The sequence below is a fragment of the Bactrocera neohumeralis genome, chromosome 4, assembly GCF_024586455.1.
Source record: "Bactrocera neohumeralis isolate Rockhampton chromosome 4, APGP_CSIRO_Bneo_wtdbg2-racon-allhic-juicebox.fasta_v2, whole genome shotgun sequence".
In the NCBI taxonomy this organism is placed as follows: Eukaryota; Metazoa; Arthropoda; class Insecta; order Diptera; family Tephritidae; genus Bactrocera; species Bactrocera neohumeralis.
The window spans coordinates 35,246,428-35,260,467 of NC_065921.1; the positions used below are offsets into that span (position 1 = coordinate 35,246,428).

The 14,040-nt window shown below is 37.4% G+C and overlaps 1 protein-coding gene across 1 annotated transcript in view; it reads left to right on the plus strand.

The window, feature by feature from the left end:
- The first annotated feature begins 4,199 nt into the window (after nt 1–4,199).
- LOC126754830 (protein hunchback-like) overlaps nt 4,200–14,040 on the plus strand; it is a 33,656-nt gene continuing 23,815 nt past the window's right edge. Inside the window, exon 1 of the mRNA XM_050466993.1 lies at nt 4,200–4,319. Within this exon, the coding sequence (XP_050322950.1) occupies nt 4,200–4,319 (120 nt within the window). The remainder of the gene's footprint in view (nt 4,320–14,040) is intronic.

The window sequence follows — 14,040 nt, forward strand, 5'->3', positions numbered from 1 at the left end:
TTTCAAAGCTGCTTTCGACAGCACGAAAAGGAGCAGCCTTTATGCCGCGATGTCTGAATTTGGTAACCCCGCAAAACTAATACGGCTGTGTAAACTGACGTTGAATAACACTAAAAGCTTCGAGAGAAAAGTTCTGCGAAATTTTTATGGTCTTTTGCGCATTGGCCACGGCGAATATCGCATTCGATGGAACGATGAGCTGTACGAGATATACGGCGACATTGACATAGTTCAGCGAATTAAAAGACAGCGGCTACGCTGGCTAGGTCATGTTGTCCGAATGGACGAAAACACTCCAGCTCTGAAAGTATTCGACGCTGTACCCGCCGGGGGAAGCAGAGGAAGAGGAAGGCCTCCACTCCGTTGGAAGGACCAAGTGGCGAAGGACCTGGCTTCGCTTGGAATATCGAATTGGCGCCACGTAGCGAAAAACGAGAAACGACTGGCGCGCTGTTGTTAACTCGGCTATAATCGCGTAAGCGGTGTCTACGCCAATTAAGAAGAAGAAGAAGGAGAACAAACTGGACACTTGATATCCAGGATAAGCAATTCAGAATATGAATACTAGAGTGAAATAGGCGCCTTATTCAATGCAATTTTAGTTTTACAGATTTTAGAATAGTCTAATAACAACCATTTTTTAATCCCGAAATTTATTTTTTTGGGCTGTTACACTAGATGTGCTCTTTTTGTTTTAATCTGAAATTAAGCTAAGATAAATACTTGTAGTGTTGATAACTTGCCCACAGACTTTTTGAAACTTTTTATATATGAAGTTGTAGGATTTATTTAAGTTTTGATAGGAACTTTATTAAAATATATTCGGCAAATGTTTCGAAGAACATTTTGAAATCCGTGGAACAAAATAATTAGGTATCAGGGCAACAGTGGAGACGGTCGCCAGGAATAAGCGACTTCACTTATGTTGCATTAAATGCAATGAGATAGTAAACGAGATCGTCAAGAGTGGTGTACGGCTTGCTGCCGAAAAAGTGATCGTCATTAGTAAACTCATCCAGTGTCTATGTATACGATAATCTGGTCAGGCGCATGGTAAGAAAGATCAAAAGACGATGGAATGATTTACCTGGCTGGAAGATTGCAAAAGTCATGCGTAAATCTATAGATCAGAGATACACAGATTTGCTATTGGAACTCGATAGAAGGGACACGGTTACAATATTAAAGGGCTGGTGGCGACATACGTCTGCCGCAACGGGGCTGACAGATCGGGAAGCCTGCTGGAAATCTTAAGAGTAAAGAATCAGGCAAACAATTGAGCATCCTGTGTGCACTCATCGCACGTTAAGCATTCCCTTGTGTTCCTGGTGTTGTTATTTGTGTCAGTTGTCAGACTCGTTAAAAATCTGTAAAACAAAAATTGCATTGAATAAGGCGTTTATTTCCCTCTAGTATTCATATTCCGAAGTATTCTTATAACCTCTTGTATCGAATTGCAGGAAAATGTCTATCGGTGACGGCTAATATAGCTCACTATATATGGCTTTAACACGATAATACCATTCATATTCGTAGATCTCGTAGATAAACTTTTCTGAATAAAGCGAATTGATAAATTTTAAGCTTCTTTTCAGACTGAAAATTGCACTAATTTAACAGTCTCTTACCTCACCTTATATGTAGCAAAAAGTGAGCAAGTAATATTACGACACCTCAACATTCCAACTTCCCCTAGCTCACTTCCTCTTTACTTTTGAATGCTGATTGATATATTTATTGTAGAAGCTATGAAAGCGAATGGTGACAATTCTATCTCAATCTTATATTGCGTTGCGAACACACCCGATCTCCAAGCCCTTTGTGCCAACACTCTCACGATTCTTTACAGCGAACTATAAAGATCGGTTTGCACAATTTAGCATCGCATTACTCGTCAGGTCTTTGTGTTGACTGTTCATTCCTTTGTTTGTGTAACATAAAATTAGGCTAAACAATCGTTAAATCAGAAAAAATGCAGTCACAGCAGCAGCAGCAGAATAGAGCCAATAAACGACTCATATAAACAAAACAACAATAGCGATTGGTGCAATAATAATACAACAATAACAAATATGAAGTGAGCTGACAGGCAACCAGCTGGCAGGCAGTGCACCGACGCACTCGTTATGAAATGGGCGAATCGGTGTGTTCGGGGGAGCGTGTTGGCGAGGCGGACTGCAACTTGATACGCTCGTTTGTACGATTGATTTGATTTTATCGCGTTTCTCTATTTACGAGTACTCGAAAACTATTGTTGCATTTGTCATTGTTAACATTCCTATATTTATGCATGTGTGTGTTGTTATGGTTGTTATTCTTAGGTGAGTGAATGTGTAATTTATCCACCTAAGTAGTCATGTACATAAGTAGGGAATACTATATAGGTGTCTGACGATGTTTTATTGTGAAGAATGAAACAAGGATACTTTGTTCTGTAAGGGAATTTGCTATTAGAAACTTCACAAAGTAATTTATAAGAATTCGAATTGTTTTTTTACTTTTACTTCAACTAATATCTTAGAAATATGCGCTGAACATTTTAGGTGTCTACTGACCCAGTTATTCTATAATTAGCAAAGAGTTTTCCTGCACTCACACACCAACGGAGCTTACTACATCTGTACAGATGGATCCAAAATGGCTAATGGTGTGGGAGCCGGAATCTATCTCAGGCGACACTTCAAGCTCCTGGAATACAGCAGTATCTTCCAGACGGAAGTTTTCGTATTTATGAAAGCGGCCGAGATAGGTAAATATGGTAAATAGGTCGATAGCCAGGCAGCAATTAAGGCAATGATCTTACATAGCATTGCGTCAGAAAATGTCCTTAGAAGCAGGAAAACAGTAGATGTAGCGGCTGTCGGAAAGCGGCTGCATATATATTGCATTCCAGGCCAACAGGGAGTTCCGGGAAATGAAACTGCTGACGAGATTGCCAAAACTGCCATTCGTCTGGTTACCGAATAAGTACAGGAAATACCAAAGTCACTAAAAACGATATACAACGAATGCCTTAAGTACAAGCAGGATCGCCAAGATCATGTGCAAGAGCCCCTTCGGAAAACTCGCTGGCATGTTAGTCACACGGTCTCGAAAGGACTGCCGGACTACTAACTGATGGGCATACATAAGTGTTGACGATACATGCAGAAAGCCCAGTTAAGTTGACATCAGAGAGGCGCTGAAACACCTCCTATGCAGGAATATACTTTGAGTGTAAACGTTCAAATATATAGTTGCTTTTCAAAACAAAGTTTTTTGAACTAGTGCCATTGCAGCTCAAAGCCCACAAATAACTGTTATTTTTTCACGAAAATCTAGAAAAAAAATTTTGAGACCGCCATTTTGTTAAAACTCAATCAGGGACTACATTAACTATTAATAAAACCAAACCCGATTGCGTTTAGATGAAACTCCAAAGATTAGTGATGACCTCCACAAAGCGCTTTGGCTGGAACTGAATCAACACAAACATATCTTCAAAACTCGGGCTTATTACGCTTGAACATCTCCAAACTCTGCTCCAAATCAAAAGTGAGCTCGCACGGCACCTATTTTCCACAAAGCTTTCTCATACCCACATAATCGTGAATGATACGATGTACCCGTCCTTTAGAGTGCCTGCTATCTCCAACAACTTTTCTTCACGGTCATCCAAAATTATTTTGTGATATTCGGTAACAACCTTCTTTTGGGCGTCCACTGCGTTCAGCGTCTTCGGCGTAAAATGAGTACGTCTAAACTTAGCATACCAATCCTTGATGAAGGTACTTTTAATTTATATACCATAGTCACTGTAAATACACTACTTTTAAGATGAAGTGAGTAGTAAGCTAAGCTGCTACCATCAGTGCAACTCTTTGGTCAAAGTATCAAAGTCAAGAGGGGTTGAAGGTGTTATGTGGTTGCAATGCATGTGCGACTGAAAACAAGTCATTCGTTGGTAGAGCGACAGAGAAACTTTCTAAGCAACTAATTTGATTAAATGCGGAATAGGCGCGCTTCAAATTAACATAAACATGAACATTCGCAGAAATCTGCATAAGGGAATTATAAAATGTGAAATATGTATGTAGAAATTAAATAACAATTTCCACATACCACATAGTTGCGGCTTGTAAAATATTCATTACCATAATTCGCATAAATGTATTAATTAAACAACAACACGAACGCTCAACACCTTTTCGCCAGACACAATGCCACTTAGCTCCTCAGCCAAACGGCGGTCTTTGCGTTACAAGCAATCCAACACATCAAATGTAGCAGAACGTAGCGCCTCACCCAAGCCAGCGAGCGAAGTGCACATTTCTACACCCGTAGGTAGCTGGTCACAAGGGCGGGTGGCCGGCCGCACAAGCCACGACGACTTGACAGCCTGTCTGCGTACATGTTTGTACCTGTCAGTGCGCTATCTTACTCATTTGTTGGCAATGTGTTAATTGAACAGAGTATCAGCTTCATGTAACAACAACAAAGCAGCAAATATTCCAACAGCAAAGAAGAAAGGAAATGCAGTAATTGGTAGAAAGGTGGCAAAAGAAAGCCGGCGACCCTTCCACTCACGTTGCACAACAGCTGCCACAAGGGAGATAGGCGAGTGAGCAGGGATCAATGGATGAAAGACCCTCACACATACACACACATATATACATCTTTTGTATCCAAAAAGTAAATTTACCATCACGCGCATGCGCAATCCTATCATAATTTATGTCAAACAAATTAGATAAATGTGTAGCAGCTTCACTGCACTATTTATGGAGTTCAATTATGAATTCAACGTTATCGGCCGGGTAATTAAAGGAGAAAATCCTTTAGCTCTCACAAATGCTGTAGTGGTAATAGTGTGTTTCGAGGGTCTAAACTGGCGCCATGCCACCAAATGTCGGAGATATGCGCTCACAGCGTGCCACCACCTGCGCTGCCGTCAACGCTGCACTTTGTAATTGACAAATTAGTCAGCTAATTGGCTCCATTTGTTGCCGCGATCGAACAACTTGATTAATCAAATGCTCTTGTCACTGCCGGTGTTTATTCCCATTAACAGTTAGCACATACGGCGCTCATTATGTAGACCGGAGAGCATTGCCAAGCTGTAGGAAGTAGCGAAGGTTAATATTTTAGCGTACTGAGCATATTTTGTAATTCTTTATTATTAACATTTTAATCGCATGCTAGAAAAATTAATCATTGTTGTTTGATTACATAATATAATAAAAACCACAATTTAGATGTTAAAACGGGCGTTGGAATGCTTATACATAATATGAGTTCTTTAGCATCACATGTTCTCAGAATCAATGGAAATTTCCATTAAATATATTGTTTTTAAATAACTAATTTTTACAATATAACATTAAATATCTATGGATGAAGAATAATCTGGTTAAAAATTGTTACACTAACCACAAAGGCTCAGTTTTCTTTAATTTTGCAAAGAAGTACTAAAGTGTTAAAGCTCAATAGCATACAGGGTATGTGCGGAAAGTAATACGACTGATTTTCTTCCGCAGCGAATGTACTTCGGAGCATGCGCGCACCGACAGGATTCGGTAGAAGGCATTCCTAGCTAACGAACAAGCGGCTGGTTGTCTTCGAGCACCTGGAGAGTTAGGACAAACATTTTCGCGCGAGGTGTTTTTGTGAGTGGTGCAAGCCGAAAATGCAGCAATCGCTGGACCAGAGGTAAATTCTGTGTATAACTCGGTAAACCTGCGACAGAAACGTTTGATATGTTTAAGCAGTCTTACCCAGATATTGCTTTAGCAAGAAGTGGTACGTTTTGGTAACACCAGACCTTTTTGGAGGGCCGAGAAAAGGTCGCTGATGAAGACCGTGCTGGGAAACCTGCAACTCAGGCCGTCGACTAAATATTAGATTAATTGCCCAGATGTGAAATTTATCATAATCTGTGGTTCATGACATTGTGACGGATCACTTGAACTTGCGCAAGGTGTGCGCGAAGATGGTTCCAAAAGTGCTCACTGACTTAACATGTGTGAATAACAGTAAAAAACAGGGGACGAGTTATGGATCTTTGAGTATGATCCCTGAAAAGGCCGATGGAAGGCAGGCATTTTTAGACGACAGAGGGGATCCAAGCAACATGCACCTCGGCTCTCAAGGCTATTCCGAAGAATGCCTTCCGTGACACCTTCAATGCTTGGAAAATCGCACTGACAGCGCTGCATCGACGCAGAAGGAGTCTATTTTGAAAGTTTTTAAGGAATTATAACGATTAGATCAATAAATTTTTTTAAATCGAGGCGTCAAATGAAATTATAAATATTTTACATACATAAGAATAAATTCATAAAGCATACAATGAAGATGCACCGTTATGTATATAAACAGTTGCACAGTTTTTTACGCCAAAAATATTACTCGATCGAGAGTGATTAGTTTTCGCTGCTGAGCCTATGACTGCACGTACTATAACTACAATTTTAGTTTTGGTTAATTTTTTCAAAGTAATACTGAATTTTACTACAGATTTAATAAATTTCCATTTTCGAAATTCTGCTTTTAGTAAAAAACTGAAAAAATGTGGAGCTTAATTGTAGATGATGGAAAGAGGAGTATCTGTAAAATAGTCCATTTTGATCGGAGGGGCAAGAAAACAATTTCAAGAAAACGAATATATGCAAGACTCAATACGGTGGAGGTCCAGGCCCAAAATTTCTAAGAAAAGTTGCTGAAAACCCTGAAATTTCATCGAGGGTGTTTATCGAAATTTTTGATTTGGATGCTTTCATTAGTACAACGCAAAAAACCCACTCAGGATTTCCATTGCGAATAGAAAAAAAGACTGGAGTTTGCAAAACATTTTGGGATAAAGTCATTTGGTCTGATGAATTCAAATTCGATAAGAACCCTAGCATATATTACGTCTGGCTATTCGCGGTTTTGAAAAAGGCTTGATAGAAAAACTGGCCTCACCTCAGTCACTGGATTTAAGTCCAATTGAACATTTGTGGTCAATTTTAGACTCCAAAATACCAAAAAGCAGCCGTACAAACTTGGAATAATTTTCCTTAGAAACAAAACGTGAATGGGATAATATTCCAATGACAATACATATTAGAAAATTTGGTTCGAGGCACCCTAAAACGTCTTCATGCAGTAATTCAAAACAAAGGTTGGAAATACTAATTACTAAATTTAACCAAACGTTTTTCCTTATTTTTAAAAGAAACAGTACAATATATTAATGTACAATTTGTTATTTAAATACCTATGTAAATGTGATATTATTTTATATATTACTAATTATCTATTCTAATAAATCGGCATGGAAATAACGTCTGCGAAATGTATACTTTGATTTTAATATGACAAATGGAGTTTTACTTCCCACAAGTATTAGGTTGTCAAATATCTCCGCCTTTTTGTCTTTTGAAATTCGCGCTACAGAGCTCGTATACTATACATCTTTGAAAGGTCTTGACTTAACCTACAAAACGACGCTATGCCTGATTAGTTTGGATATTGCGTTCAACAGTTAAAGGCGTGAAAGCATGGAGTTCACTAATACCGAAATTCGCGCTATTTTAAAGTTTTCCTTCGTTAAAGGCAAATCCGCTAGAGAAACGTTCCGTGAGATTAATGGTGTTTTGGGGGATGGTACTCCATCACTTCGAACAGCGGAGGAATGGTTGCGACGATTCAGAGCGGGTGGAAACGACACCTTGGATAAGCCAGCCGGCGGAAGACCTGTGACGACGAGTACCGATCAAATCATGGAAAACATTGAGTTAGACCGGCATGTGGCATCTTGTGACATCGCCCAAAAGATAGGTGTTAGTCACCAAACCATTTTAAACCATCTGCAGAAGGCTGGATACACAAAAAAGCTTGAGGTTTGGGTGCCGCAAGATTTGACGCAAAAAAACCTTCTGAACCGAATCAACGCCTACGATATGCTGCTGAAACGGAACGAACTCGACCCATTTTTGAAGCGGATGGTGACTGGCGGCGAAAAATGGATCACATACGACAATATCGAACGAAAACGGTCGTGGTCGAGAGCCGGTGAATCGTCTCAAACAGTGGCCAAGCCGGGATTGACGGCCAGGAAGGCTTTGCTGTGTGTTTGGTGGGATTGAAAGGGAAGCATCCACCATATGGCCATTCGCTTAATTCTACCATCTACTGCGAACAACTGGACCGCTTGAAGCAGGCGATCGACCAGAAGCGTCCAGAATTGGCCAACAGGAAGGGTGTAGTGTTACACCCGGACAACGGTAGACCATACACTCCGTTGATGACTCGTCAGAAGCAACGGGAGCTCCGATGGGAGGTTTTATCGCATCCATCATATAGCCCGGACATAGCACCAAGTGATTATCACCTGTTCCTGTCCATGGCAAACGCGCTTGTTGGTGTAAAGTTGAACTCAAAAGAGGCTTGTGAAAAGTGGCTGTCCGACTTCTTCGCAAATAAGGAGGAGGGCTGCTACGAGGGGGGTATTATGAAGTTGCCGTCTAGATGGAAACAGATTATCGAACGAATCGGCGCATATTTGAACTAAATCCGATCACTGTAACACTGCTTATAGAGCATTGAATAAAGAGCAAAAAAGCGGAAGGGAGCAGATATTTGGCAACATTATTATATATCATACTAATTTATTCCGATATTATTGGCCAAAATGGTTGAACAATAAAAAAATTAGACCAGGTACTAAAAATAGAATCGTCTAATACGATCCAAATCCTGCAAGTAGAAAATTTACACACACATTTATAAAACGTTGAACTATTAGACTAGACTTATATTAGATGGTTGGAGTGACATAAGTTTTGGTATTTTGAAAAAGTGGATGAACAAATTTCGTGTTTTAATGAAGCACGATTTTTTGCTAAACAAATTGCGGAATGACCTGCTGAATATTATCTGTATTCTGAGTTGAATTCCATATATGATATTAAGCTCCGAAGAGCTCAGTGAACGTCTGAAGATGCGGTTGTGGGCAAAAACACCAAACAATTCATAAAATAATTTAGACGAGCATAAAATGAGTTTGAGCGAGACAGACGACATCCTAAACATATCAAAGCAATGAATTGGAACTTTCATCATCTTTGATGTAAAGAAACTTAGCAACCATGAAGAATTAAATTGGCAAGACTGAGCTCTATTTTGAGATGAAAATAAAATCGTGTCATAAAAATGTTATCTAAAAGTTTGAAGATAATATGCAAAGGTAATTTTGTTTAATAATAACAACAAATTTTCTCAAGATATCTATTTTTGTATAATAACTGTATGTTATATTTTATAAGATGGGTAGTTAGTTCAAATATCGGAATTGTTTAAATTCTAAGACGTAATTCGATGATCCGCATCAGCGAAGTTTCTCAGAAGAAGCAACGGACATGTTAGCATATTTTCGGTAATAGTGAAAAGCTTCGATTTAAATTTTAAACCAAAACCTGAATATAAGAAAATCGTTAAAATAAGGACAACAAAAAAAATTGAATTACGTATATACAGACAGACAGACGGATGTGGCTAAATCAACTCAGCTCATCTTGCTGATTATTTATATATATATTTTATAGGCTCTCCCACTATTCCTTCATAACAAAATTAATATACCCTGTTCAAGGTATAAAAAGAACAAAATAGCTGTACAGTACGAAGCTGTAAGTTTTCAGTATCAAGACTAAAATATGTGATTAAGCTAATGGTTTGATTACTGAGTTGGTTAATTATCCGCATTTCATTATTTCATAGTACGTAGTTGATTGTACTCATTTCCAAAAAATGAATATTTCATTTACTGACCGGCCGAAAAATAAAGCGCTGACACTTCAAGCGTGAGAAAATCGACACAAACGTTATGGGTACAGATATATATTTTTAATTTTTTTGGAATTCATTAATATTTTTCAAATGAAAATTTTGCATTGTGTGTTTGTTGATTTGACGTGGCGACTGCTATGTCTATTTATATTATTATTGCAATAATAATACGCTATTTGATGTGTTTGTTGTTGTACGAGCGGAAGCGATGTCTCATCCGCAGACAAATGCGTAACATTCAGAAGCTTTGAGAGTAATATGAAACCTGTAAAGGCGAGAGCGTTGGCAGATATGAAGGGCGTTCGCCGGCATTGTTTTTGTTGACGTTAATGATTTCAATTCGCAAGGGGAAAACGTCTATGCGGGTATACAGATTAAGGTGGTCAATAAATTTTTAACTAATAAAAGGATTTTAGGCAAACCGATAAAAAGTATGGCAAGGCTTAGATCTTTGGGTATAAATACTATTTACTATATATAAATTAATTATTGTGTACACTTTGTATATGATATTATTAACTATGGTTTCCAAAAAATAACTTGTGCGATTACATATTCTATGTTACGTTCAAATCAGAACCCAACGTTTAATCAATATGCGTTTGCAAGTCATTTAACCAACAAACAATCGTAAAGACTGGACATTGTTGCTAACAATTAAAAATTTTATTTTCAAAGCGAACATCTCTGACTTTCCATATAAAGGGTGATCCAACTAGAGCTACTTTCTTCAATAGCCCGTTTTAGACAGAGTCATGTCAAGCTGTCATGTTATGTTTGCTCAGTATTGTCAGTCATTTCATCATGGAAAGACTTACGCCTGAACAACGTTTACAAATCGTTCAACTTTATAACGAAAATTGAGGTCCGTTTTGAAACCCAGCATTCATTATTGGATAATATTGGACCGATTAAACTACGTACAGCACGCACAGCACCTAGCAAATATAGCAACCGTAGCTGAGAGTGTACACGAAGACCGTGGAAAGTCGATTCGGCACCGTTCGCAGCAACTCGAACTGACTTATGGAATGACTTGACGCATTTTATGTCGAGATCTTAAATTGAAGTCGTAGAAAATACAACTTGTGTAAGAACTGAAGCCCCTCGACCTTCCTAAGCGAGAACACTTCGCTCTATGGGCTCTTGAAAAGTTCCAAGAAGATCCGACGTTTTCGAGCCAAGTTTTGTTCAGCGATGAGATAATTTTGCTTGTTTATATATCCATTGAGCTAGGGGACATGTAAACAAGCAAAATTACCGTAATTGGGATGAAGAGCAACTCAAAGTTATTCAAGGTTGGTGTGGTTTATGGGTCATTGGAATCATCGGTCATATTTCTTCAAAAATTATGCCGGTATCGAGTCATGATAACCGACTATTTGATGCCGGAAATTGAAGCTCGTGATCTCGGCGACATTTGGTTTCAACAAGATGGCACCACTTCCAACACATCCCACCAATCAATAGATTTATTGACAGAACACTTCGGCGAGCAGATAACTTCATCGTGTGATATCACACTGTTAGACTTTTTCTTTTGGGGATATGTAAAATCTAAAGTCTATGCGGACAATCCCGCTTCGATTCAGGCCTTGGAGCAAAACATGACACGTGTAATACGCCAGTTACCACATTTCTCCACAGAAACTCATTCACAATATTTCTCCAGGAAGCCCTGATTTTTTCATCCTTGCTTTTCTATTAATAAGGTTTCTTTAAAGTCCGACCAATATCCATATATTAGAAAGTACTTTTAGTTAATTTTATAACAGTACGAGTACATCAGAAATGAGGTGCTTTTGGGCCAAAAAATCTTTGAGAATTTAAACCTTTACTTTCGTACCTCCCTAAAGCAAATTTTTGATATTTGAGTATGTATATCAACACACACAACTAAAGATAACAGTAACTTGGTTGATTTCAGTTGGATCATAGCGCTTGTGACTTCGGGCGAAATTTAATTTATTGCTTCAAAGAAACGAATCAAAAGCTTAATTATTTAGATTTCGCAATAAAAATATTTTATTACAGCGAATTTAAAGCAATTAAGTGGCAAAATGTTGCCTCGACGGAGAACACGATCGCAAAATTACTTAAAGGTAATCACTTATTGCTGCAATGACTGAAAGTGTTAGATTTTTTTTTTCGAAATTCAAGGAATACATTACGAATTCTTCGCATAATGTTGACATGTGTTACAAAAGACTTAAGCAACGAACTTGCTCTCTTTCACTTTTGAATTCACTTTCCGATTGAGTCTAATTTCTAATTACAGTAAAATCGAAATAAAAACTTTACCCCAGCAATCAATTGTATTCAAACAATGTATGCAAAGCTTTGTTTGCCCATTTGGTTAGTAGAGTGTGTCTGGAAATGCTTTTATTTGCCTTAAATATTGACAAAGCCTTAAAAGCCTAAGCTTATTTCAGTGCGGCAAAGTACAGCGGCGAAGCATAGGCTGAATTAGTAAATAGTTGGAAAATGAAAGTGTTGTTTTTATCGCTCTTTTTAATTTGTTTAGTAAATAGTAGATTTATGCTCTGTTAGCTGAGAACTGGAGAACGGAGTAGAAATTGCATTTCGACTATTGAATTCAGACAACAGATAATGTGAAAAATAAAATAGGTGGAAAAATAAGAATAACAAAAAAATAGAAAATAATATCAAAACAGGAAAGAATTTATCAAATATTTATTTTTCTCAATTTTGTGTAGCAGGGTTGCAAATTTTTTATTTTTAATCCAAGACGTGTGGGATAATATTTATAGCTATATTAATAATAAAAAGTAACATTTTTAATTTTTATACCAAGCTCCTTTGAATAAGAATTGACTAAATATAACAAATATTTTTTTTAATTAAAAAATTACTACATATTTCTTAGTGAACAACTTATTATATAAAAAAAAACACAAAAAGAGCTATATTATGTTGATATTTTATTAAAAATAAGCTTTCCTGATTGAAAGATAACCAACATGATAAAACAAGAAGTACGCAAACGAGAATGTAGATTAAAAACAAAAATTTGTTTTAACATGTTTAGGATTATATTTTTCAATCCGGTGTTTGGACTAGTTTTTAATTTTCGGGATTACACAATGGAAAAACACATATTAATTAAGATGTTGATTCAATTGCTTTCTAGTCCATTATTTGCAATGAGTAGGATATTATTGTACGTTTACACAAACTTTTGAGTGATGTTTTTATGTATACCCTATTCTTTTCTATTGACAAATAAAATAAGCACCCATCTAGTGTGAATTTTTTGCTTCAATTTGTTTATATTTCGCCAGAATGTGTGAAACGATTTCGTAATTATCATCTCTGAGCTCTTTTAATAGTGGAACTATTCGAGTTACCATATCCCATATTTAATTTGTTTTAGGGATGAGTTTAGGTAGTTTTTTTGTTATTTCATTGCCATTGTAACTAGTTAACATAAAATAAATTAACGAACGTTTTTTTTTTACTTATTGAATAATACAAAACAAATAATGCATATAAATTGCTGTGAGTCTGGGTAGTTTTTTTCGTTTAAGCGGCAACTGAGTTAATACCGAGATCGCGTTCAAGACCGTGACTTCGAACATACCAACGTGCATTGACGGCACATCTTAAAAATTTGTTTTCGAATCATTGGATTAGTACGACAGTGCTAGGGCTTGAGCAACCCCAAAGATGTATCACATAAGTCCAAACTGGTCTGAACAGCTGCTTGTAGATAAGAATTTTGTTATATGTGGATAGGGCAGAGTTTCTGCAAATGTTGTTGTAACACAATTGTCATCGTGTGGCAGATCGCACGTAGAGAGTAGTCAAACTTTTTCAAAAGCTTTGGAGACGTCGAGGAAAACTGCCGAGCAAACTTGTTTTCTTCAAAAGCATTTTCAATGACTCGAGTTATTCTATGTACTTGGTCAATAGTGGAGTGATTTTTTCGAAAGCCAAACTGATGCTAAGCTTCGAAAGTATTGGCAGGAGAGATATGGGCCGATACAAGGTAATGTCATGCGCTGGCTTTCCAGATTTATTGAATAATCACCTCTGGAGTTTTCTAGTAAATATATCTGTATTATAGATTAATAGTAGCGTTTACTATAGCAGCAATTTTACTCATAACGTTTTGAGGAAGCTGTTTTAGTATTTCGTTTGTATTAAGTTCAAACTCAGGTGATTTTTCAGACTTCAGTTTTTTTTTTATTTCTGCACATACCTCATCGA